At 38.3% G+C, this 27634-nt stretch overlaps 1 protein-coding gene across 10 annotated transcripts in view; it reads left to right on the top strand.

Moving 5' to 3' along the window:
- Positions 1-27634, top strand: part of Cep128 (centrosomal protein 128) — a 366411-nt gene that overhangs the window by 151916 nt on the left and 186861 nt on the right. For 8 of the 10 annotated variants that reach the window (XM_052738688.1, XM_052738684.1, XM_052738685.1 and 5 more), the window contains 3 exons: positions 5112-5288; positions 8696-8755; positions 22461-22653. In XM_052738688.1, the coding sequence (XP_052594648.1) occupies positions 5112-5288; positions 8696-8755; positions 22461-22653 (430 nt within the window). Of the gene's footprint in view, positions 1-5111; positions 5289-7086; positions 8407-8695; positions 8756-22460; positions 22654-27634 lie in introns of those variants that run through there. The other 2 variants (XR_008218335.1, XM_052738687.1) reach the window with 2 other exon arrangements.

The raw sequence follows: 27634 nt of genomic DNA, 5'->3' as shown, positions 1-27634 counted from the left end.
GGTTTTTTCGAGACAGGGTTTCTCTGTGTAGCTTTGCGCCTTTTCCTGGGACTCGCTTGGTAGCCCAGGCTGGCCTCGAACTCACAGAGATCCGCCTGGCTCTGCCTCCCGAGTGCTGGGATTAAAGGCGTGCGCCACCACCGCCCGGCGAAGCCTGAGGTTTTATGTTGTTACTATAAAGTCCATGTGGGCAGGAAGGTACATGGTACTGCAGTTTAGCATGAGTGAAGAATTCTCAGCATTCCTGAGCTTCTGCTCTTTCTGTTTGTTTCTCAGTACTATTGCTCTCAAGATGGCAAGTATGAATTTATGAATTGCTATCTGATTTCTAGTTTAGAGTGGCTATCGCTTTTTTTTTATTTCATTTATTATTATTGGGTGTCTCTGTGTGTATAAATGATGTATATGCACGTAGTTCATGTGCCATTGTGTGTATGTGTAGGTCAGGGGATAACTCCATAGAGTCCACTCTCTTCTTTTACGTTTACCCTAGTTTTGAGGGTTTGACTTAAGTCCTTAAGTTAACTCAGCAAACCCTTCTATTCAGGGAGCCGCCTCACGGGCCTTTTGTTTTGTTCCGCTCAGTTTTTATATCAACATACATGTATATGGCACTACTTTGAGTTTGCAGAATTTACTATCATGGAACATCTGTGTTTACTTAGGTTTGAACAAAATGGTTATGATGTGACAAGCACTAGAACAAATTTCGAGAAATAATAGTTTACTTTTGCCTAATTTGCAAGACAGTTGGGGTTGCCGTTTGGTACCTTTGTTTCTACATTTCTAACAAAACTTAGAGTGGGTGCCTTTTCTCCATGGGTGACATTCAGTGTGCCTTAGCTTTCATGCTGCCGTTGGCATGGGGAATGGGAGTCTTCTTTCCAGAGTCAGGTAAACAACTTGTAGAGAGGCCCAATTTTTGTTCAGGAAGGTTTCATAATTTGCTGTGTAATATTACTGTCTGGAATTTAAAGCCAGAGTCAGCTGTTTTCCTGTTACGGAATATTCCTCATCCCAGCTTCCTGACTGATGTGTGTCGCTCTAGTGTGCAGCCATGCTGCCAGTGAATTTTAATTAAATCTCACTGGCTTTCGTTTCACTCTTTAGTAGTGTATGTTCCCTGTGTTTTCTACTTGTGTCTCTCCTCCCCCAGCAATGTGGTATAGATGGTCTTAGGACGGAAAGATTTCATATTTGCTCATTGAAGTTAGTTTTCAGTTAAAGAAAATGATTACTTTTGAAAGTTTATTTGGAAATCAATGCTTTACTTAGGCTATAAGCATTTAAAATGTATTTTTGTTAAAGTGTGAGAAAATGGTTCATTTCAGGTAATAAATATCTTGGAAACAAAATGTCATTTTTAAAACTGTTAAGACATTGATGGTATCTCCAGAACTTTCACAAATAGATGGCATTCTGTGGTACTGAGGTGAACCCCGGGCCTCGCTTATGGTAGGCATGTTATCTACCACTGAACTATAGCATCTCTGTTGTCGCTTTATTCTCTTTCTCCTTCCTTTTTTCTTTTCTCTTCTTTCTCTCCCTCTCTTCCTCTCTCCCTCTCCTTTTGAAGTCTGGGTCTCACTGTGTAGCCCAGGTTGTACTGTAACTCACTCTATAGACCAGGCTGGCTTCAAACTCATAGAAATCTGCCTGCTTCTGCCTGTGGAGTGCTAGAATTAAAGATGTGTACTACCATGCCCAGCTTGTTATTGTTCTTTGAAAATATTTCTTGTTTTTATATTTTGAGACAAAGTCTCTCTAATTTGTCTATGCTGGCTTTGGACTGCTATGAAGACAAAGCAGGGCTTCAACTTTCAATCCTCCTGCCTCAGCCTTCAATTCCTTGAGGTTACAGTCTGTGTCACAGTGCCTGTTACGAGGTAGCATTTTGGTTTTGTTCCTTATTTTTGAAGCTGTTATATTTTTATTACAGTCGTGTCTCCTTACAGTCTTCAAACCATGGAGAGAGTGAGTGTTCTGGGACATAAAGATATTATATAAGAGATGGCTGTGTGTGGCAGAAAAGAATTCCTTTAGAAAGTCATTGTGAATTCCTGAGGTTTAGAAGCTAGACAGTCTCCTATGCATCAGTACTTTCTGATAGAGCACCTTTTTAACATTGCATCAGCGAGACCACCATAGCCACTTAATGCCTCAGAAAGTATAGACCTGCATGGGAATTCATAAGATTGTCTTTACAATGTTGAAGTTGAGTCTTCACAAAAAATATCAAAATCATTAATTCAGCAAAGTGTGTGAATTTAGGGATAAACACAAGCAATATTTGTGGGTTAAAGATGCACAGACAGATAATTACACTAAGATTTGGTAAACTAAAAATTGATATAAATAACATGCTTTTGATGACCAAGGAGTGGTAGTGGATCTTGAAGAATAAATTTTAAAGAATACGATGTGGTACAGTAATAGGTAGGAAGGAATAATAAGATATAATATAGCGATAAGTACATAGGAATAATTGGAAGGCAACTATCTTACCTAGGGACTTTGCAATAAAGGTTATTTCCTAATAAATAAATCAAAATTATCAAACATTTTTCAAAGCCAGAGTATTAATTTCTCAGACAGACTCCTGTATGAGAGAGAGAGAGAGAGAGAGAGAGAGAGAGAGAGAGAGAGAGAGAGAGAGAGAGAGAGAGAGATCTGGTATACGTAGCAGTTGATATATAGAAATGTGTCGATCAGGAGAGAGTTTGGACAGAGGAAAAAAGGCAGCATACCTTGGCCGCCTTCATCTTAACACTGCTTAGAAGACTGAGACACACCTGGCATCTTGGTTTCTAAGACCATGATGTGTAGTTAGCCATGCCATACTGCTGTAAGTAGACATTTAAATATCACTTCAAAAAGCAAACTCTGTCTTCTGCTTATTAGATAACATTTGCTCCACTGCAGTCTGTAGGGGTACTGATATTGGTTATACTGACGTGATTTTGATCCATATGGTAGTTATAGTTCTTGTTGCAAATAGATAGAGTTAACTGAATGGCGTCCTGTTCTGTACATTAATTTCTTTATGTGTTGTTCTCCTGCTGAGAGATGATTCCACTCAGTCTTTAGAAGAAACAAAATTCCAGTTCCATGTTCGTAAAGCTGAGGGCCAGATCTAGGTATGGATTAAGTTGAACTCATCAAGACAAATGGTTTCTCAGCAACAGCCCTATTTTGAGGTAGAACAACTTCAGGCAGAGTTGTAAAAATCCATGAGTTCAGGGTAGACGTAAGGAGGCATGTTTGAGAAACTGAGTCAGAGTAGGAGACAGTAGAAAAGAAGGTAAGGCTGCATGTAAGGGCAGAAGAGAAGTTGTCAAAGGCTCTGCACTTGTTGGCAGAGGAGCTTTCATTTATTTTGTAATATAAGCTGAACTGAAATGAAATATTTGTGTTTTTTTATTAAGACATTACTCTTCCTTTCACGATTAAAGAATTATTCCCTCTGAATCAACTAAGCAAGGCACAGATGAGTTCACAGAGACTGAAGTGGCAAGCACAGGGCCTACATTGGTTTCCACCATGTCCTCTGCATGTATATTACAGCTTTTAGCTTAGTATTTTTTCTGGGGGGTACTTCTGAGTATGAGAGTGAGTGGGTCTCTGAATCTTGAGCCTGCTCCTAGGACTCCTTTTCTCCTGTTGAATTGCCGTGTCTAAATCCATCTTACTGTATTTCATTTTGTCATGTTTGGTTGTTATTACTTCGAAGCCCGTTCTTTTCTAATGAGAGACAGAAAGGGAGTGGATGTGGGCAGGAATGGGAGGAGTTGAGGGAGGGGAAACCATAATCAGGACATATTCTACAAGAAAAGAATCTATTTCCTATAAAAGGGAAAAAAGATTTATTTGTATTTTATATGGAGTGTTGCACCTGGAAGTCTGTCTGTGCACCACTTGTGTGCCTGTGCCACAGAGGCTAGAAGAGGGCATCCGATTCCTTGGTACCAGATACAGACAGTTGTGAGCTGCCATGTAGGTGCTGAGAATTGAACTGAGGTCCACTGGAAGAGCAACCAGTGTTCTTAACTGCTGATCCATCTTTCCAGCCCCAGTGATTAATTTTTAACAACTGTGTTCTTTTTCTTTTTTCTCTGAAATTCAGAGTGGGTTTGATGCCCACATGCTGTTGCTTGTTTTCTTGTGTCTAATTAGTTGTTAAAGATTACTAGGCTAGTGTGTAATGACTGAACACATATTAAACTAGCACTATGACTGTGGTTTGTTATTTATACAGTTCAAGTAATTTCATTATCTTGCATGCTCTGTGTTACATGGCTTTGAATTTCTCCAGCACGTGTTCAAAAAGCACGCATTGTCGAGCTTTTGAGGGTTTAGACTGTTTGTATTGACTTTACCAGTTTAACATTCCTAATTCACAACCCAAAGTGAAGCATTCTGAGTGTTGTATCAATGTACCTAAAGCTATGGACTTGGGGGCATTGGAGATTTTGAATTTTCTTGTCAAGGATGCTTGGTTTTAATGAAATTGTTTAATCGTAACTATTGAGAATTGTATAATAAGTACTAATGATTGCAAATTGTTCTTCCTAGAGGCGACCCTGAAGCACTTGTAATCTCTTCAAGACCTCCTGAAAAACATTTTCATTCAATGTATTTGTTTACTTGGAATGTGTTTCCATCTTGGTTTTTATTGAATTTTCATGTCTCAAAAGCGTGTGTATAGCATGATGGCATTCAAAAATGAGAACTTTGTAGGAATATTTTGTGATGGAATTTAGGTGATAACACATTGAAAGCAAGCACCGTGTTTGGTCATTTATATTTCTGGTATTTTATGAATGTTTAGGGTTCACCCATGATCAATTTGTGGTTTTAGCTTTTCTTCTGACCCACTAACAACACTGTTGTCAAATGGCAGAGGACATTTTCAACATTGTTTCTTTTGTTCCCAGAATTTTTATAGTATTTTTGCCAGTTGTTTATACCTTAGTTCTCATGAGATACCTATTTTGCCAAGTGAAGAGATGGCCACTCATATCTGTGTTTTAATCTTGTTCTTAAGTTTGGTCCATAGGTAACTGTGTCTTGGGTCTGCTTACCAAGGTTCTGTTTTATTTCTCATGTTACAGGAGAAACATATAAGTAATGAAGAAGAGCACTTAAGGAGAATGGAGGAGGCCAGGCTGCAGCTCAAGGATCAACTTCTTTGTTTGGAGACAGAGCAGGAATCCATTCTTGGTGTAATAGGAAGGGAAATTGATGCAGCTTGTCAAACTTTCTCCAAAGACTCCGTGGAGAAATTGAAAGTAATTATGAGTTCTCATTGTACCTTAAAATTTCAGTTAGTTTTCTAATATATAATTATAATGGGATTGGAACATGTGATTATATGGGAGTCACATTTTTATTTCAGAATGTTTTATGAAACAAAATAACTTCTTGCATTGCGTAGGAGTTAGAAACTATTACTACACAGTCCTGGTGAAAGTGTGAGGTTGTTCTCCTGAGTTACCCATGTCTCACTGAGAGAAAGATAGCCCCTTAACGAAGAGGCAGGAGTATTGATCAAGGGAACGTCCTTTGAATCAAGAAGCTTGGATTCTGAATTTTCCACCATGGTAGCTTGTTAGCAATGCTGTTGAATTCTTCTTGAGAGGTTTAATGGTAAGTATGGTGTGTGCTGGGTCTCCCATAACCCTTAAAATCAACCCATGTCTCCAATGCTCCAGGAAATCTAGTGTAGAAAAGAGAACCATACCTGGAGGGGCTGGGTTCTTGCTCCTACATATCAGTGTGATGAAATCTGAAGTAGGAATTGAACCTCTGTGGACTGACTGGGGCCCAATCAAGTAAATGCTTTGCAGTTGCACATTCCCTGTTGTTCGAGCTCTAATTGGTGTACTCTTTCCCGTATTTAGACAGGTTCATTGTTTCTCAATTAATGGTTGTCAGGAGATGACATATAAAAAGTGTCCCATGGGTGTTTGAATTCCTTGAAGGTAGACGGTTTTCAAATGTGGACTCTGGCATTGCTGTATTCACATGACATACTCCTAACACATTAGGCTGCAGCCTCATGTTCAGCTGTTTATTTCATTTTATGACATGGCCACACTGAAAGGTGGTATTGCACTTAGGTGGCTTTATGTTGAAGCTGGGTCATTCTTTCTTCCTCAGAGCTCTCCTGAGATCTCTTCCCACTTTCCTGATTTTTTTTCCTCCTATCTTCCTTTTTCTCTAAGTGATGTTTGAAAGAAAATAAAGATATGATTCTGCTGTTTCAGGAAAAGGTTTCTAAGGCTTCAACTATATTACAAATATTTCAATTGGTAGAATGAGTAGAGTTGGTAGATACTTTGTAATTTACAGTTCCCTATTCATTCTTTTGAGACAGTGTGACAAAGCTGTGAGACTAAGACCAGCAGTAGTTGGGTTTCAAGTGGAGAGCTGAGTCTGGGGATGCCATAGGGTCTTTATATGCTGCCTATCTTTTTCCTGTCTAATGCTGTTTTCTTAAATGTTAAGGCTTCTCTGAGCATGTGACTTGTAAACCCTAATTTCATGCAAAGGAACATATATTAGCAATGTAGCATTTATTCCATGTTTAACTATTTCATTTGGGTAGTTTTCAGTCATATATGAGCATTAAAATCAAAACATGTAAATCATGTTATAAGATGCATACTAAACCTTGTTACATGTAACTGTTGGAAAATATACATGAATATCATGGACAGGAACATTCTTAAATACTTTGTAGCTTTATAGCAGTGGTTCTCAACCTGTGGGTCACAGCCCCTTTGGAGGTCAAACAATCCTTTCATAGGGATCACCTAAGACCATCTGAAAACACAGATATTTACATTACAATTCATAACAACAGTGAAATTACAGTCATGAAGTAACAACAAAAATAATTTTATGGTTGAGGGTCACCACGACATGAGGAACTGTATTAAAGGTTCATAGCATGAGGAAGGTTGAGAATCACTGCTCTATAGGAACAAACTGTCCTTTTAATACACTCTGAAAGTAATTCTGTGTTTTGTTGTGTTTAGATGTATGTACATGTTCTCTTTTCGTCTTTTTTTTTTTTTTCCACAGCACAGGCCTGTTACAGCGTTCTTGTCACAGTTCCTTGAGGTTTACTATGATGACATCTTGATGGGCAGTCATCGTTGTCTATTGAGTGGGCTTTGTGTTCCCCGCCGTATAGAAACACTCGTGTATTTGATTTATACTTTGACCTTATGTTAGTGTCTTTGTCCCATGACCCTGATAACCTGTAGTTCTGCCACTTATAACTGGTGAAAGATGTTCTTTAAAACATGAAATCATTTGCAAATCTGTGGAGCAAATCATGACATTGCTTGTATTGTATCAAAATAAATATTATTACCCAAAGGGAAGATTTGATTGAGGCAGTAAAGATTTAATGGAGTTGGTTAATGAAAAGGAAAGTATAATTGGTGACAAATGGGTGCTCACAGATGTTTAGCAGCATAGCTTGTTGTTGAAAGAGGAAGAAGAAATAGAGAATTTGGGCAATTAGGGAAAGCCTGATTGAAAAGGTGGAGCACCTAAACCTTAGGTTAGAGCTGGGTGTGGTGGTTCAGGCGTTTAATCTAGCATGGGAGCTGCAGAAGAGAGGCCAGCCTCCTCTAGATAGGTATCCACAGTTCCAGAGAAGCCAGGGCTACATAGCAACACCCCATTTCAAAACACGAGACAAAGTGAAACCAAACAAACCAGCAGAAGAGCTGGGTTAGACTTAGAGAAAGAAGTGATTGGGTGTACTGCCACTATACTTTTGTGTATGGAATGTGGTAGATACTTAATATGTATTAAGTATGTATTTAAGTGAATTAACTACTGCTATTCTGACAGAGAACTGTGTACATACACCTGGAGATATGTAAGCATTTGAGAGCAGAAATAGACATCTCTTTAGAAAAGAAAGGATATTTTTAGATAAAACATATCGAGAAGTTCTGCAAAAATATCCTATGTAGCACTGAGTTTGAAGAACTGGGAATAATGTAATTTGTGTTTACAATTATAAAGACATCAGCAGCTTGTGAGTGTAGATTTAGTTCAGTAATAAGGCAAAAGCAGATGTTGAGCGATTTTGTAAATGAGTTGGTATAAAGGAAATCAGAGCAGCTAATAAAGGCAACAGTTTAATACAAAATTTTCTGTCTGTTTTGAAATATAAAGCAATGTTTGCATAAATTTATTTTGATGAGCTGCTCTTTACAGTCTTTGATAAAACAAAATGGACCCCAAGGTATAAAGATGGATAAACGAGACAGAATCAAGTTTCTCTGTAGGCACATTTAAACCTCTGTGGAGTCCGTTACTGGAACAGCACTGAGAGGAAGTCAGAGGCAAAGCAAACAGGCTTTAATCAAGGTTGCTCGCCAGGTGAGACCTCATGGGCTCAACTCCAGAGGCTGGTGAGGGGAGCACTTGACAGCCAGCTCATCTTATGTGTCTCTGTCTGACTGGCTGGCTGTTGTCATCCAGTAAATAAATGCATAATAGGCACTTAATAACTGTGCTTTGAAATTGATTGCATACTTGATACAATCTTCCTCTTTTCAAAGCCTTACATTTAAGGACTATTTATTTGGATGTTGTGGTCAGTAATTTTATTTATGTACTTTTATGCCAGAGAAAAACCTATTTCTAACATTCTTTCCTCTTTTTGTAGGTGTTTACCTCTGGGCCTGAAATACAATATGACCCACATCGCTGGTTAGCTGAAAGCAAGGTATTTCATCATGGAATCCTAAAATTTATGATCTTTAATAAACTATATTTGGTATGGCCATATATATCTCCTGTCTATCTATCTATCTATCTATCTATCTATCTATCTATCTATCTATCTATCTGTCTGTCTGTCTGTCTGTCTGTCTGTCTGTCTATCTATCTATCTATCTATCTATCTATCTATCTATCTATGTATCATCTTTTTGTTTGTTTGTTTTTTCTTTTGAGGCAGCGTCTCACTGTGTAGCACTGCCATCATAGAATCAGGTGTATAGAGCAGGCCAGCCTCGAACCCACAGAGATATACTCACTTCTGCCTCCTAAGTGCTGCTATTATAGCTGTGCATTAGCACGCCTAGCTTTACCATATATTTTGTTGTATAACTGAGTATATAAAGATGTAACACTTGGTTGCCAGAGAAGCGTTACTGTATTACATGTTAGAAGCATCTAAGTTTCTTTTCTCTCATTTAGTATTTATCTTAAATGTATTGTGTAGGCAAAAATAAGAAAATAAAGGGTGATAAAAATTTTAAATTAAGACCCAGATTGTAACAGAGACAAATTCTTCTGGTTTTTATTTAGGCGAGAGTCTCTGTGGAAGTGTCTAAATGTCAGACTAGCCAGAACTCATGTTTATTTTACACATTTATTGAATGCACCCTGATTCTTTTGTGTGAGCTTACAGCCTGCTGACTTTGCTTGTCTCAAGCACCTCCCTTCACTCCCTAGGTTGCTGTTTACAAGATGAGAAGGGCCTACTTTATATCCTAAGTTAACTTCTCACTGTCATCACTGAAAAAAATAGTTGTGTATTAACAGAAGTTAAAAATTAATGATTTTCTATTTTTATTTAAAAATTCTACATTATGGTATGCCTTTTTACTGTATGAAAATTTCATACATGCACATGATGTGTTTTAATAACTCCCCCCTCCAATTCCTCTTATATTCTTTCCATCACTTTTCACTATGGGATATATAACAACTACTTTTGTATGATAGATCAATTTGCAAAATCACTGCCTAAAATATATGGGATATTATTACTCCTATGCACTTGCAGTTTTTTATAGAATAATTTTTCAACTTTAAGGTACACATATATAAGTCTTTTTACTTTATTTAAGCTTCATCATAAAAGCACCTGTAGTATAAACCGGCTAATTACACTTTCTGTTTTCTAGTTTCCTGTATGAAGAGACTTTTAAGTTTGTTTGTTGATTGACTGATTGATTGTTCTTGAATCCAAGACCTTATGCATTGTGTGTACCACTAGACTACACTCCACATTCCTATTATGCTTATTTAAAAATGTGAGAAAAGTGAAGTCTCACAGGAGGAAAGTAACTTATTCACTACCATGTAAAGAATATTACCTACCATCTGACTCACAGTGTCGTACCACTGTATGCATTGTCTTTCAGAGTATTTGCTTATTCAGCCAACATTCATGTCTTCTATAATGCTTTGTGTCAGTCGCCATGGCTCTCATGTAGTCTCTGGTCTAATTTTGAGGTGTGGACAGATTCCAAAACATCTTTGAAGTTTGTTAAGTTATAGTAGCTATTTGAAGACATTGACAAAAGAGCATAGGAAAATGTTTGTGCTGGCAAGATGGTGGGCTAGAATGTTGCAAGAGTGTCATAATAAGCTACTGGAAGGACAGACAACACTTGAATTTGGTCTTATAAAAATTATGTAAGTGTTGGAGAGATGGATCAGCAGTTAAGAGCATGGACTGTTCTTCCAAAGTACCTGAGTTTGGTTACCAGTAGCCACATGGCAGCTCACAACAGTCTGTAACTCCAATTGGAGGGGGTCTAAATTCCTTTTCTGGCCTCTGGATGCACCAGGAACATGAGTGGGACACAGACAAAACACCGATACATATAGGTAAGACATCTATACATATAAAATAAAAAAATCATGTGGAAGTTGATTGACTAATTATGGGTCAAAGAGTGGCGGGAAGCTGAAAGTATTAGTTAAGAGAGTGGCCACAATGCCGGGCGGTGGTGGCGCACGCCTTTAATCCCAGCACTCGGGAGGCAGAGCCAGGCGGATCTCTGTGAGTTCGAGGCCAGTCTGGTCTACAGCGCGAGATCCAGGAAAGGCGCAAAGCTACACAGAGAAACCCTGTCTCGAAAAACCAAAAAAAAAAAAAAAAAAAAAAAGAGAGTGGCCACTGCTGAGGTTGCTGAGGGGGCTGCTGGTGGGATGTCATGACAGTACATTGGAAGGTCAGCCATGCTTTAGGCAGGAGAGTAAAAAATAAAATACTGTGAATGAGCACAGACTTTACCTTACTGTACACAATTCTTCCTCTTTTTTGAAAAACATCAATCCTGCACATTTCAACCGTTTTTCTTAGAAATAGATGCAAATTCACGTTTTTGCCTCTTGCATTGGAAATGTAGAATGTATGTTTTGGTATCTCAGAATTCCTTGGCTGGGAACTTCAGTTGTGCATTAATTGAACATTTCTCTTTTTCTTTTCCCTAACTCTGCAGTTCTGACAACAAGAGCAATGTACTTAGAATTTTCTTTCAAGTTAAAATCTTTATCATTTCTCAACAGAAAGCTTTCACTGCTGTGGCTCAGTTAAATTATGAGAGGCAGAGATGACTCTTAATCATAGCTCTTTAATTTGGGAGCTGGTGAGCAGTTTTCTCTTATCATTTAATGGGATTGAACTTGTGATCAGACCAGCTTTAATACTGCATGAGACAACTCTTCTGTCTACAGTGTAAAAGGGTGTGATAAAAAATACCGTGCTGACCAACTGACTAGGGAGGAATTGAATCTATTTGCCAGGAAGATGGCTAGAGTTATTGATGGGCTGCAATCCTGTACTGTCCATGAACTATGACTAGACAGCTCTATAAGTATTGGAGATAAGATCTGAAATCAGGGGACAAAAACTATATGGAAAGTAGAACTGCTATTCAGCTAGTCCATGCTGACATCTTGCGGTATTGGAAGGACCTCAGAGGACATTTGATAATTGTTTTCATAAATCTACTTAATGAATTTCTTTGGTTAGTGTTAGCTGTAGAAGAAGCAGCAGGCTGGGTGGGTTTTGTTTTTTGTTTGTCACTGTCACTTTGTAGGCAGTGGTGGCATGACATAAACATGAAGTCCAACTGAGTTGGTCCAGATTTTCAGATAAAATAGCCAATGGAGCATCAGAATAAGATGTTATAGGAAGGAAGAGAGTTGAGATAGCTATTAAGGAACGCCAGGCAAGTAGTTCCCATAGATTAAGGATGAGATTTTGTTATGAATTCTAGCAGACCATAGAGATTGTGCTTTCCTTTGCTTAACAGAGAATAATATTATGTCCTAGATGCTATGCTACATTTTGTGGCATAAAAGTTAATAAGCCCTAGAGGAACCTGCTTTTTTAGAAAAGGTAGATGAACATGAATTTGAGTATTATATGAAGAGTTTAATGGGTATATGCAGAGGCTGCCATGGCAGTGTGATGTCTCTCATGGATCCTGAAGGTGACACGTGGAAGCACATGTATGCAGAGAGAATGTGAGAAATGCAAACAAACGCCAAGTGGATTGACCAGAGCAGAATCTGAAAGGGCAAGGCAGAAAATGGCAGAGAGGAGGCTCCAGGTTGAGATGGGGAATAGGCTTATGGGGAAAAGCATCTTATGCTATTTTTAGGAGCTCAGATTCAGATCTGCATTTAATGAATAGTCAGGAAGGAATTTGAAAAAGGGAGTGACGTGCTCATGTTTGTGTTATAGAAGTATCACATTCTAGTGATGTAAGAGCTGGGTTAGAGGTGGTGGGATTGAAGTGAGGGTAGGAGGTTGAGGCATACTGATGGTTGATCTAAAGAGATTGTTCAGAGATTTACAGTCACAAAAAGATGGGGGTAATATTTTGGCAAATAATAGTTGTCATGTCAGAAAGTGGTGGAGACTAAGATGTATGGTTTTTTGTTTTTTTAGTTCAAACTGGAAGAGTACTAGAAAGAATTGATCCCTAAATAAATGGCAGGCAGAGTCCTCTCTAGCAAGCTAGCTAATAGAGGAATCTGTATTTTGAAATATCTGTTTGGATAGTAGAATTCAAAGAGAAGCAAGGACATATAGGTTTAAATGGAGGGAAATGGGAAATGAAAAAAAAAATCATTGTTGATGAGACAATAGGGATGAAGTCTCAAATCTAGCAGGCAGGTACCATAGGATGGGGCCACATGCTATTTTGGATGACTGTTCATTCCATATCTAAGTTCCTTTCTTAGGATAGTACCTTAGTTAGGGTTTCCTTTCCTGTGAAGAGACACCATGACCACGGCAACTCTTATAAAGGAAAACATTTAATTGGGGCTGGCTTACAGTTCAGAGATTTAGTCTGTTATCATCATAGTGGGAGGCATGGTGGCATATAGTCAGACATGGTGCTGGAGAGGGAGCTGAAAGTTCTATATCCAGATCAGCAGGCAGCAGGAAGAGTACCACACTGGGCCTGGCTTGAGCATCTGAAACTTCAAAGCCTGCCCCCAGAGAAGCATTTCCTCCAACAAGGCCACACCTACTCCAACAAGGCCTAATCTCCTGCCACTTACTGTGAGCTTCTGGGGGCTGTTTTCATTCAGTCATCACAGACAGTCAGTAAAGGAAAACTGATGTCATGCACAAGGCAGAATCCTGAACGCTGTGTGGTTTACATGTTTTCAGAGTCCAATGTAATTAATCCTTTAACATGTTAAAAAAAATGAATTCAGTGTAGAATGTTGCATCCTTTCTTTTTGACTGTTGTCCCTTGCACTGAATTCCCATTCACTCCTCTAGTTTTTAACCCAGGTGGAGGACATTCTTTGTCTGTTTTCCCTGTTACACTTTTCACACTTTTTGCAATGTGCCTCACTCAATGCTCAGTAACTTCTTATCCCAAAGAACCATTCCACTGGAGTTTTTACATTTTTGCACTCAAAGTACTTCCTCTGCTTCATAATTACAGAAGGATGAGTAGTGAACACATGGAATTTCAGTAAATGTCTTGGGATTACAAGTGTGGGTCACCATTCCCAGCCTTCATTATTTAGTTTAATCCCCAAGTATTTCTTTTTTTCTTTTTTCTTTTTTTGGTTTTTCGAGACAGGGTTTCTCTGTGTAGCTTTGCGCCTTTCCTGGAACTCACTTGGTAGTCCAGGCTGGCCTTGAACTCACAGAGATCCACCTGGCTCTGCCTCCCGAGTGCTGGGATTAAAGGCGTGCGCCACCACCGCCCGGCGCAAGTATTTCTTTCATTAATTCAGATCCATGAATTAATGAAATACTTCAAGATTGTATAGACAGGAAATACACTTCAACAGTACTGGAGTTGAAGTTCCTGTGGTCTCCTGTTTTGGGGTCGTTCTCAGAGCCACACTTCTTGTGTTTAGAGTATTACCTATGCTAGGCATTGGGAAGTCCCTTGTTTACTGTGGTCCACTCAAGTGATGTGAGAAATTATAGTGTAACTGCTCCTGTTCCAGATCAGAGAATAGAGGCTTCCATGACTTTGAGTTTTATTGGGAACCGAAGCTCCTGAGTTATTGAGAAGGGTTTTGCACTTTGATTACTGAGTTCTTTGTTTTTCTATGTAGTTCTGTAGTCCATTTTTAAATAAAACTTTACATTTTTGGATATTGCCTCTGAAATAGTATGTGTCAAAAATGTTTGGTACTGTATGTTCTTGTTTAGGATATGAATAATTATCTAATACTCTGTCCTTCAGCAAAAATGAAAATAGCATACTCAATGTTTGTTTCATTTGTTGGAAATATGCTTTAGGGTATATATATATGGAAAATGCACAGTTTAGGGGAAACTAAATCTTTAAACATACTGTTATTATGGAGATTTTTTTCTTTTTTGTTCATATTTAGAAATAAAATGTGAAGAAAGTATTACTTAAAAATGATAATCCTAATCTGAGTCTGACCTATAATCCAACTATTTAGGAGGTTGAAGCAGGAGATCACAGTCAATTCAAGGGTGGACTTAGTGAGACTGTGTCTCAAAACCAAAGTAAAAATGGCCAGAGATTGGCTTAGTGATAGAACAGTTGCCTAGCATGTGTGAGGCCCTAGGTTTGATCCCTAGTGCCACATAAACATGTAAAATGTTCCTTTAATCTGACTTTTGTTTGAATTACATGGTCTGATTCAGTTTACTTTGGTGACTTAGCATATTCTAAAAAAATTACCATTCTTTTTCCCTCCCTGGTTCTTATGTAAGCCTTTTCTCTTTGAAATTATTTTTAGAGTTTTGATGAGGGAAGCATAGTAGTTAAAGCAGCAAAATTATGGGTCCTAGTGTTATTGCTGACTACATAAGCTATCATCTTTTACGTGAATTTTCTGTTTTCTCTGGTTTTGAGTTTTGAGTCATTACTTAGTGACTTTGCTGTGTTATGTGAAGTCTCAGTAGAGGGCTCTCACAGAATAGAAAGATCCTTGTGATAGTTTTACTAGCTGCTTATGAATATTCCCACCTAATTATGAGCTGGAGCTACAGAGATAAAAACTGCCTTATTTCCAAATTCCCTGTATTGGTTTATTTAGCACCGCTTGTTGATGTTGGTAAATAAATGAGTCTATTATGCAATCTGTAAAATGCTCCTGTGAGTGGTTCATAGAAAGGTTTCTGCTGTATGATTAATAGCCTTGCCAGCTAATTATAATTTGCAGTGGTTAAAGTCCTAGGTTCCAAGCCATTTTTTCAAGGTACTTAATGAAGATGCTGGGTATTTATCTAACAAACACGATGTCTCATAATTGATTATTGGTTGATTAAATTTCCATAAATTTTAATTTTATTTTGGATTATTAATACAGTCTATATTCATATTCACTTTGTATGAAGCCTCCAAGTATAACTGAATCTTAATTTTGTTCGACAGTAGGATAAAGCCTTTGCAGGAGTCGATTAAAGCCATTGGTCACATTATAGTCATCTCCTTGGCTCATCCTCGTGAAATCCCACAGGCTGGTTGTTTAAACAATTGGCATTTATTTTCTCATAGTTGGGGAGAGAGTCCACGATAAAGGTAGCACCTTGGCTATCTTCCTGGTTTGTGGAGGCCACCTTCTGTCTGTGTCTTCATCTTCATCCGTCTTCTGTGTACGTCCTATGGGAAAGAGTTCTGGTCTCTTTTTCTTCTCACAGAGGCACTAACTCTCAAGGTTAGGGTCCTACCCTTACAAAATGATTCTCTTCACCTCCCTCAGTGCTCTGTAAATATGTGTTTAAGTTTTTGCTTTAGTGTACAGCTTCTGAAAGGATGAAATTTAATTTATAACTTAAACCTGTTTGATGGCTAGTTTCAGGAATGATTTTTTTTTTTTGTGTGTGTGTGTTACGTGTTATTTTTACCACATTTCAGCAGGACAAGGCAGATTTGTTGCTTCTCTATTAACACTGTTCAGTAATGCCAGGGACTGACTATATGAACTATAGTGAACAGAGGTCAGACACTAAGATGAGATTGAACTGAATGGACCCAGGAAAGGGAAGTGCGGGCTGAGTTTCTGTGTTTGCGATTCTATCACTAAGTGAAAACAGGGTAAATGGAGGCTGGCAAGTGGTGGTCTCAAGGATTTTCTTTCTTTCTTTTTTTTTTTTTTTTAAACCAAAAGTGTTTACAGCCGTTGCAGTGGTAATGAGCGAGCACTGAGCATGACGAGGAAAACACATGATGACAATGTGGAGTTTGTTTTCTCTTTAGGCTGTTAGATGATCTGGTGGAACAGGGTCTTATTGTCATGTGCCAAGAAGCCCTGGGAGCTGAGGAGAATGTTGGGCCTGATCACATTAAAACTGATGCTTATACCATGGGAGGGAAAATGTTCCTTGAATTTTGTTACACTGTTATTTTTTACCGTTAATTTTAGAAAGGCCTGTTGTATTTCAAATATCCAAATGTGGTTCAGAATGCTAAAATAGTGAAACAACAGCCTGAATGATAATAGTATACTTTAAGATACATGGTATTTTCTCACCTTTTAATTTATTCATGTTTCCTACCTGGTTTCTGTAGCTATTTCCTCTTGTTCCATCTGATGTAAACCAATCAAATTAAGTCCTGCTCTATCTGGCAGTGATTTGTTCCCAGAGTAAGCGATCTTCTTTTTGATAGGAAGTTGATAACCACTGCTGTTGTTGGTCATTTTTCACAGGCCTCTGGTATAGTCTGTAGCCCACCGTGAACCCCATACCTTGTATCAGCCTGTATTCGGTTTTTTTTTTTTTTTTTTAAATGTATCTTCCTTCAGGTCTGGCCCTTTTAAATGTCATCCTGTGCACATGAATTTCTTCTGTTTACAAAGTTATTTCATTTTATTCTCTGCTAAAAGATAGTATAGTTCTATGCCATCATACTAATAAATCAATTTAATAGTCTGACTTTTAATACTTTTCTATAATGTTGAATAATGCAAGATTTTAGACTAATCCTTGGAGAACTAATGCTTACTGTATTTCCATTGGCAGTAATTAAAGAATTTAAATAGTTTAGTTTCCAGAAAATTTAATTTTGAGATCTGATCATGAGAGTTAGCCTTTTGTACCACTTTCCCAATTTCTAAGCACATTGGTTAGTCCATGATGCTACTGAGTGAAGTAATTTGTTACGTGCCAACTGGTTGAAATAAATTAGAGCCTGTAGCTTTAAAGTGTCATGCACATCAACTAACACTATGGATAAAGAGTGTAGTTACCTGGCCAATCATAGGCGCAGACTTTAGCCCATCTCTCTTGTGCTGTATTGTGTAGTTCAAATTGGTAGTGTGCAGGTATTAAATGTGCTACTTTTGAATGGTCACTAATGTCAGCTAAGATTTCTAATTCTAAAAGAGAAATAGGATTTTTTACTTCTAAAATGTGACTTTTTTGTTGCTAATGTATAAGATGTGGTTTCTTTCATTTCGAGATCTTTGTACATTCATGAGCACTCAATATCTGTATCACCCCCCCCCCCCCCCCCCCCCCCCCCCCCCCCCCCGCCGCCCCAAATCCCGCCCCTCTCAGACTCCTCCTGTGCCCCACACCATTATGGACTCTTTTTTGATTGTTTTCATTACACGTGTGTGGCACACACATCAATGTATATCTAACCTACTGAGTCCATTTAATGTTGCTCGTATGTACCTGGGTCTAGGGGTAACCACTTGAGATTCAACATGGTGGGAGCTCATCCCTGGAGGAAACTAACTATTTTCTTAGCAGCCATTGGCTACTTATAGTGCTTCATCTAGGTATGAGACCATGCGAAATTTCTGCTGTCCACATTGGCATCTCAATTGGAGTTTTCAGTATGCTGGTCTTGTTCAGGCAACCCTATTGTTGAGATTTGTTGGGTGCATTTGTGCTGTCTTGGCTAGGGGAATCTGGCAACTGGTATTCTAGCCTCTGTAGGGGTTATATTGCAGATGTATCAGTTGAGGTTGGACACCCCACAGTCCTGTATTCTCTTCAATTTGACCAGTGGTGGATCTCGGTAATAATCTCCGTCTATTGTATAGAGAGCTTTTTGGATGAGGGATGAGAGCTATACTCATCTGTAGTTATAAAGGTTAGCATTTAGAATAGATTTAAAAGTAATGTTGGTTTGGAACAATGGTAGTGGTAGTTTTTCCTCCTGGTCTCTGACTTCTCAATCTGTGGGTAATTGACTGGGCTTCCAGTACCAGGCACAGATTTTCTCTAGTTGAACAAGTCTTAAGTACAATGAGACAGCTGTTGATTTTCCATTCCCAAGATAAAAGTGCCACTTTTGTACCATTGAGGCTGTCTTACCAGTTCAGTCATTGTGGGTCATAAGCTTTTCAGCAGGGTAGGACTACCAATTACTCTTTTCCTTTAGCAGCTTGCAAAGCACCTTCCAATCCAATGAGAACCTGTTCTCAGAGAGGAGTCATCCAGGTCAGTTCCAGCTTGATTCCTCCAAGTCCTGTGTTCAAAGTGTACTGTATTTTCAGCAGTAGGCTCTTAGTTGTCTAGAGGACAACTAAGGTGATGGTAATAGCTCATGTTATTTTGGAAGACTATCATATTCCTCCAGGCAACAACTTGAGGGGAGATTTCCTATGCCTGATACTGGGGGTTTTGCATGGCTTTTATGTGGTGCCTCATTACCAGTGTTCTATAACTCCATTACAAATATATGTATGTACATAGACATATGCATGAGCCGTATCATTTTAGAACTTAAAACATCTTAATTCCATTTGTGAGATCCTTCAGAGTCTATGACATCATACTAATGCCAATGTGTTGACATTGGCCCTTTCTACAGAAAATTTTAGGTAAAGATATAACATTCTTGGTAGAAGTCTTAAAGATCTAAATCCCTTACAAGGACAAAAATGTATGTGTTTAAACTGCCAAATTGATAGCAGATAGAATTGGCTGCCCAGGCCACCTTTTCCCCAAAACTAGATCTAACCCTCTCTTCCACTGCATCATGCCACTAATGGTCAGATGCTCAGGGAAGCTTTTCAGATGCTTGGCTTGAGGCAGTAGCAAGAACTTGTGAAGTGAAAAAAAAGTACGATGTGTAGATTCACATTGTGTTTTAGTATAGAATCTTGCTGTGTGGTACATTCTTGTAGTCTATCCATCAGTAAATTCGTGACTTAGTATCTAAGTCGTTTCCAGCTGATATCTAGAGTTAGTAGTTGTATTATATAGAATAATGTTTATTACATAATACTTTAAGTACATTCTTAATTTAAATATTCTGATACTGCAGAAATGAGTAGAATAAAATTTGAGTCATGATCTCCTTTTCTTCCTACTTTGTGCTAGTAGAAACAATCACCATAATAGTGTGACACTCATTTTTTCCAGTCCTATTTTGGCTAGATGGAGTGAGCTACAGGTAATTTGGTCAAGGATTCTTCTTTTAGAATTACATAGTGTCCTTAATCTTTCTTCTCAATAGTCCTTGACATTGAGAACATCTATCTTGTATTTTAGTTTTTGGGCTCCATCACCGAAGTCTTCTTGGCTTTACCTCCTGTCTTTGAAAGATCACTTTCTTGCTTCATTTTGAGGCGTTTATCTATCACATCTTGAACTGTTTATTGTCTCTTCGTCATTTTCACTGGATAATCATCTGTTTTGAGAACTTTGGCTGCCTCCATTGCTGAGCCATAATCTGCATCTTTATCCAATTCTCTTGAGCTCTATACTCTTATATGCACCTAGTTATCTTTGCTTCTGTGTCTCATTGGCTCAAGATCTTCATTTTTCCAGTCTGACATTGACTTCTCATTCCCAAGGCTTTGTTGCTTCTGGTGTTTTGTTTTATACTTCATAAGTTAGAAACTTAGACACCAATATTGATTCTTCTTTCTACCTGACTGTGTGTTTGGAGGAACTGTCAGATCTGAAATATGCAGGTTTTGGCTCATCCCGTGTTCTTCATTTGCTTGCAGTTGTATTACCATTCCTTGATTTCCAGCCTCCAATGTACGCTCCTCTTGGAATGGAGATTATATTTTCTAAAGAGCACTCTCTTTTCTGACGAATGAGGATAACGATGTCAGCCCAACCCTGTGTCCTTCCTCAGTGGCCCAGTGGATATGGTTCCTTTTATCTGGCAAGGAGTTGATTGTGTATCCTTGTCTCCTGTCTTGTTGAACTTTTCATATCTTTGCATTTGCATGAATATTTTAAATGGAATGTTAGAAAGTAAGGCAGGATTTGTTAATTTCTTTAGTCATAGTTTGTTTCCACAGCCCAATTGAAGTTGAGGGACATCCATATTTATTCAATGATAGCCAGATAAGACAGGCCCACAGACTGCATAGTATGTACTTGGAACCTGATCTTATTTATTCAGGGAGGCTTAATTTCAGGTTTGTTTTTCTAGCCCCTGTAACATTCTATGCCTTTTGGTTTTTGTTGTTGTTTAAACAATAGATTACTCAGTCAATAAGTGCTTACTGTGCAAGCATGAGAACCTGGGTTCAGGTCCCCAGCACCCATGTAAAAAGCTGGGCCTGGTGGCATATACCTGTAATTCTGGCACTGGCCAGGTAGAAACAGAAGGATCCCCTAAGCTTGCTGGCCAGCTAATCTCAACCAGTGAGCTCCTGGTTCACTGAGGGAACTTTTTCAAAAAGTAAAATAGAGAGCAGAAGAGGAAGACAGCTGACATTAGCTTTTAACCTCCATATACACATCATAATTGTGTATGTGGTACTCTCCCTCCTATATGTCCATGTCTGCACACACACACACACACACACACACACACACACACACACACACACCACACACACACACACACACACACACACACACACACACACACACACACGCTCAGTTGAGGTATGCCTAGTACCTTTAGTATGTTTATAGAGTTGTACAGCCATCAGCACAAGTTTAGAACCCTTTTTCACCTAGAAAGAAAATCAGAACTTTTCACTGTTACTTAACTTTTCACGGTTACTTGCCAGCCTACCTTTCACCAGCTCTCAGTCCTGCTCAACCACTAACCACCTTGTTTCTATTGATTTGTCTATTCTGGATGGGAAATAAATGAAGTCATACAAGCATGCTCTTTTGTGATTGCCTTTCTTTGTATAGAAAAAGTTGTTTTCAAGGTTTACCCATTTTGTGTCATGTTGTGTTTGCCTTGCTTATGCTGACATCATATTTGATTGCTTGGGTAGCTCTCATTTTATTTATCCATTTGTCATTTGATGGACCTTTCGGTTTCTCAGGACTGTTGTAAATATGGTGCTTTGACTATACCTGTATGGCTTTCTCATGGATTTCATTTATCTATTCTACTTAGTAGAATTGCTGGCTTATATGGTAACTCTGTCTAACCTTTTCTGTAACTGTGATGGTTTTCCAAAGCAGACATGTGGACCACATGCTCCTTCACCAGCAGACTTTCAGGGTTTCAGTGTCTGCACATGTACACTAGCAGTTTTCTCTTCTATCACTGAGCCCGCTTTTCCCTTTCCATCAGATGTTTCACACGACTTGCTTCTGCCTATAGTAAAGACTATTGAAAGTCAGCTGGGCTTGGACGGCCTATCTTGGATATTCTCAGCACTTACAGAGTCATTTTATATTGAAAGTAGAAAAATGTAAGTCCCATTCTGCTTGAAACCCCTGGTGGGTGAGGTTAGAGTCTTTGCAGAAGAGTTGCATGGGCTGACTTAATTATGTGAGCTGTTGGTGTCATTCTTCCAGCCTGTAATCTTTCCATCTACTGGATTTGTAGGATGGATGGCACTGTGTATTTCTAGTCATTGTAACTATGAATGTATTCATTAACATTCCCCCATCTCTAAATCCAAGTCATTCTATTCTCATGTGTTTTGTAAACTTTTAAATAGCTTTACTAAATTGTCTTACATATCAAATTAAGGGACTACCACCTGTGTCATGGTTGGCCAAACTCTACTGTAGTGTTGTCTTTCTAAAGACAATAGAATGCACTGGGCATTTTTATAAAAATCTTTTGACTTTCATAGCTTAATTCCTGAAATAACATTTAACTGTTATAAACCTTTAAGCAAATTAAATGTTCAAATTGTGTCTTAATTTGTCTTTTATTTGTTGGGATTATTGTAATGTTACTTTTTTTTTTTTGACTCATAGATAGGCTGTTGTCTTCCAGACTTTCATTTTGCTTTTTAATAAGTAGATATAAATGTCTTTTTGTCTTTAGACCAAGCTTCAGTGGCTCTGTGAGGAGCTGAAAGAGAGAGAGAGCAGAGAGAAGAACATGCGGCAGCAGCTGATGCTCTGCAGACAGGAGCTCAGGGACCTGACGGAGCACAAGGAGTCTGAGCTGCTCTGTCTGTTCGAGCACATCGAGAGGCAGGGGCAGCTTCTGGAGGAGTTCCACCAGGAGAAGAGAGGTGAGTCCGCGTGCTCCCTCTCATTCTCCTCTGTCTTCATAGGACCGTGGGACTGGGAAAAAAAACCCTGGTACTTCTTCACTCAGGACTTTTCCTAAACTGTTTTCTTTCCTTGCCTCTCATCCTCTCATTTTCCTTCATTTCCGAGACTATCGGAGCAAGCTGTTGAGTCCTGAGAGATTTCCTTTGGCCACAGTGTCCTCTTTTGTGCTTTCAAAATGTGTCTTTGGGATGTGTTTGAGAACTGGCTTGGTAAGGCTCTGTCTTCTCTCATGATAAAATGATTGAAGTAAAATATCCATTCATTCAACGAAGACTTGTTTTGTATTAGGGAATCTCTCCCTGGTGGTGAGAACAATGAATCAACCAAAGGGAAAGGTCCTTTATTGAGCTTACCTTATTCTGGCTTGGGTGGCAGAAAATGAATACAATAAATAGATGCACACATATTAGGAGGTGTAAGCTCACTGGTGAAAATAATGGGCTAAGAAGGACAGAGTTTGGAAGAATTATGACAGAGTCAAACGTTACATGAAAAGTACATGTATAGTTGCATTCATCATAACAGGAAAAAGAAAAATGATGCCTAAAACCTGTGAAGTCAAGTATTGTTGTTCTTAAGCCATTGCTTTATTGCCTTATTGATGAACTCTATTAAGAAGCACAGGAAGCTCATTGTAGTGTACCCTTAAGAATATCTGAAATTTACTATAAGACTTGCTTGTTCAGAGTATTCCTTTTAAAAGTAACTTCATTTTACATTTTGATAAGCATGAAAAGGTTAAGTGTTAAAGAGGAAATCATATCTTAATAGTGTTATGTGGAGGCTTGCCCATCCAGGCCACATCCAGAGGACTGTTGCTCCAGGCCAGTTGAATATTGTTAGCTGTGGCTACAGGAGATGTCAAAGGATGCTTTTCTGTTTTTCCTTAATGGCAGTACAATAATGACAGTATACCTCCACAGCTGGCTATGGAAGTTTGAGACCAAAGCTTTAATTTCCTGTGCTTTATGTCATACTCCCTAGCTAACACTAGGTTACAAATCAGCTTCATTGTCAGTAGGTAGTGTTTGACCCTGTCATCATTTCTTTGTATTTAGATTAATGTGGCATGCAAAATCCAAAGAAGAAAATATTTGTACACATAACTTTAAAAGGAAAGCTACTACTAAGATATGAAGAAGGGAAATTATTTCATAGCCTTTGAGAAAGTAAGACCTTTGTAACAGAGAATGATTTCTCAGTTTGTTTTTAGTCAGTGTCTGTTAACCAAGAGTCCAAGTGGCAGGCACTAGAGGGGATAAACACCATCTACTTTCCTTTTTTGTGCTCAACTCATCGACGGACAGTTTTGTCTTAGCAATAGTGGCTGCAGTTGGGCAAGCAGCTAGACAGTCCTTACCCAGATGCGTCACTTTTTTTTGTCTCAGTGCATGTCCAGCATAGGCAGATAAGGAATGTACTGGGTGGATAATCTATCCACTGGCACATGGCTACATGGAGACATGGAGGTTTCCGGAAGGAAGTGGTTTGTAAATGTTGCAAAGTGTTGTACTTCCAGTGCTATAGCACAATGCACTGTAGACATGCCAAGGATTTTGAGCCCACAAATGGACAACTAAATGAATGAAACAGCATCATTAGAGAGGGTATAATATTAACATTTAGTGAGAGAAAAATCATAATTTAAAAAGGAAGCATAATTGTGTGTTATATTTTAGATTTATAAAGAGCTGATATCTGGCCATTGACCCAAATTTCTTAACATTTTGAAATTCCTTGGCCACCAACTGTAGGCATTTTCTATATCACATAGATTAGCAGTGAGATTCCATTGTGTTTTGTTTGCACATTATTAATTGGCTGTCTAGCCACACTCACCCATTTCTATTACTTGCCAAATTACGTCACTTTTTCAAACTTGTCTTACTCAAAGAAAAATACATGTAATAATGACACTTACAGAATTACTAGTCATTGTTGCTTGGTGCAAAGATAAAGAAAAACAGTATTTTGTTTTTTGTTGCTCATTCCTGTCGGGGGTAGCTTGAAACTGAGGGAACTGATTATGGAACAGTAGACAATAAAGAATAAATTTTCAACTGCAAAATGCTTGAGGAAGACAAGAATGAGCTAGAGTAAACTCAGACTCAAGAACTGTTCTCCGGTGACCCAGAGAGAAAACAGTCAGACAAGTCAACAATATTTGCCTCTAATACAGCGTAGAATTTGTTAAGAAGCAAGACCTTGGATTTTCCTCAGAACTTACAGAGAATAAATGCAAGAAAGATCAATAAAGCTGGTGGAACAAGGGAGGGACTAGAGTATGAAGTTAGGAAAGATGAATTGTGTGGGAACCCATTCTAAAAAATAAAAAAGACAACCACATGAATACTTAGCTTCACATTGCATTTTTCTCGTAATAGTAAAATAAAACAAATTTATATTTTCTTATTGAAATGTCAGCAAGTGTCTGAGCTCTCTGTTGACTTGCTAAGTGGAAATTAGCAGTGAAAAGTCCTCACTGGAAACCCAAATGTGTAAGGTGCCATTTAATTTATTTTTTTAGTGTGTGTCTTTATTGTTAATGTGAACATAAAACGATTTAAAAGGTTTTTGTAGCTTAATTTTAGGTGTTTTTCTTTTTCATAGAGTCTAAATTACACAGATAAAAATTGGTCTGTTTTGTTTGGGAAATTTGTTACCAGTAATTAGAGTTGATGACAAAGAAATCAATTTACCTAAGTTCTTTTTATTATCATGCATGTTATTAATGATTAATTATGGTTATATTATTAAGCATTAAGCTGCTTGTGGATCAAGATAATTTAATATGTTAATTATCTTGTAGTACCACAGATGTTGGGTTGGAAATGAATGGATTGATGATGAATTACTCTTCAAATTTTGCACATGTTACAGTAGAAGGTGGGTCTCATGGTACCAGATGGAGAAAAGTGTTAGTGGCAGCCTTCTTGGGACCTTAGAGAGGACGAGGATTTATAATCTGAGAATCTCTAAAATCGAAAGTATATTACAGAACCAATAGTGGTACCCTGTCTTCATTTAGCCTCCTTGGCTTGATGATGTGTGGTTAAGTGAGAATCTCTGTTTCTATGTTTTAATTGTTCTGTTTCGACAAGCTCAACCTCTCTGGGCTCAGTACTGTGGTGATGGATGGTTCGCTTCCATTTTCTGTAAGTTACTATTTGGTAAAACTTCCCAGAACACTCTGCAAGATTTCAGCAATAGCTTCCAGTTAGCTCTTCATCTGTTCTCAAGTGACCTGGCAATCCTGCCCTTCTCTGTGAAGTGGGCTTTGTATAGTCTCCCATTGCCTCAGCCAATTAAGACCTTGAAATTAGGCTTTGAGGAACCCTGCCCATGCTTCCAGAAACATAATAGCGCTACTTTCATTGAAGGAGATGAGAAGTGTTTAAGTTTGGCCAGTGAACAAAGCAAGGATAAAAACAAGTGCTAAAATCATAATTAGCCCTGAATATTTTAATGCAAAAAGGGTATCAGTTTTTGGACACTATTTCACCATTATGTTAGATTTTCCTCCTTAATTTATAGCTCACAGTTTTTTCCCCTTGCTTCTTATAGGAGCAATTAAGTTATAGAATAAGACATTTGGAAAAGGGTATTACATCCTTACTTTTGAAGAAAATAGCTTTGCTGGGTTAGATTTAGGCACGAGTCAAGACATTTCTGTTGCTGTAAGCCTGAATAAAGTTCTAGAATGTAAGTTCTTTAGAGAACCTTTCTTTGATTTGGCAGTGGATGTGTGATTTTTTTCATGGGTTTTGTGCACACATGTATTCTGTTGTCATAGAGTGAACACCCTCATCTCTATTTGTAACAGTTTGATGCCTTTGTGGGCTTCTCCTTTGAGGAGTTTGTCATTTTTGCACTGATGAAATTTTTTGCTCACCCATCCATGCTTGTTTGGCACTATCCTTTGAAAAGGCTGAAGGAAGAAGAAACTGACCCCTCAACTGTCAAATGACAGAAGTCTCCCCCCACCCACTTTTGGCTTGTTTGTCCATTGTGAATCAGAGAGGGATGACAAGATATGTAATTCAGTTTCAGGAACAAAAGTATTCAGAATAATTTGTGTTGTGATGCTGGGATTGTACCCAGGCCCTTACACATAGCAAGTAAGAGTTCTATGACTAGGATACATCCAAGGTTCATGGTAGAAAAATTATATAAATTACTTGCTTATATGTGAACATTCTGCCTCATAGATAAGAAATGTTTCAAGTAACTTATTTTTTTTATTAGACTGAGAATGGCAAAATATATTATCCCTGACACACGAAGTATATTTGCTGTGTCTTTTCTTTATGAATATTAGTGTTCAAAGAGCAGAGATAGTTCTCTATGGTTTTGTGTTGTTTTGGAGAATTTACAAAGTATGTGCAACCCCAGTGATGAGGGCTTGGCATCACATGAATGGTAAATATGTGTTCTACCACATTGATCCTGCCTATAGAATGGCAAGATGCTGTTTCCCAGCAGTGCTACTGTGATAATTTAAATGAGATGTTCTTAAGGCTTAAGACACACTACACTTTGAGCAACATGTAGCTATAGATCCTTGTCCCCAAGCTCCACTGGTTCTGTCTATGCTTGGAATAAGAAGAGTGTCCTCCCCTACTCCTCATACTGGGTCATCTTGCCCAGCCTTAATATATGGGGAGGTGCTTTGTCTTACTGCAACTTGGTATGCCATGTTTTGTTGACTCATGGGAGACCTGCCTTTTCCTAAACAGAAATGGAGGGAGAGTGGATAGGGGAGTGGGAATAGAGGGAGTGTATGTTGGGGAGGGAATGGGAGGAGAAGAGGGAGGGGAAACTGTGACCAGGATTTAAAACAAATAAACATAAAACAAACAAACAAACAAACAAACAATTAAAAGCAAAAGAAAACTCTTAATACTATAATGGCAAAAACAAAAAAAAAGAAAAAAGAAA

This window comes from Peromyscus californicus, unplaced genomic scaffold (assembly GCF_007827085.1).
Source record: "Peromyscus californicus insignis strain IS unplaced genomic scaffold, ASM782708v3 Scaffold_15__1_contigs__length_86483966, whole genome shotgun sequence".
Lineage (NCBI taxonomy): Eukaryota > Metazoa > Chordata > Mammalia > Rodentia > Cricetidae > Peromyscus > Peromyscus californicus.
Note: the sequence above shows the minus strand (reverse complement) of the source record. Positions and strands in the feature narration are given on the sequence as shown.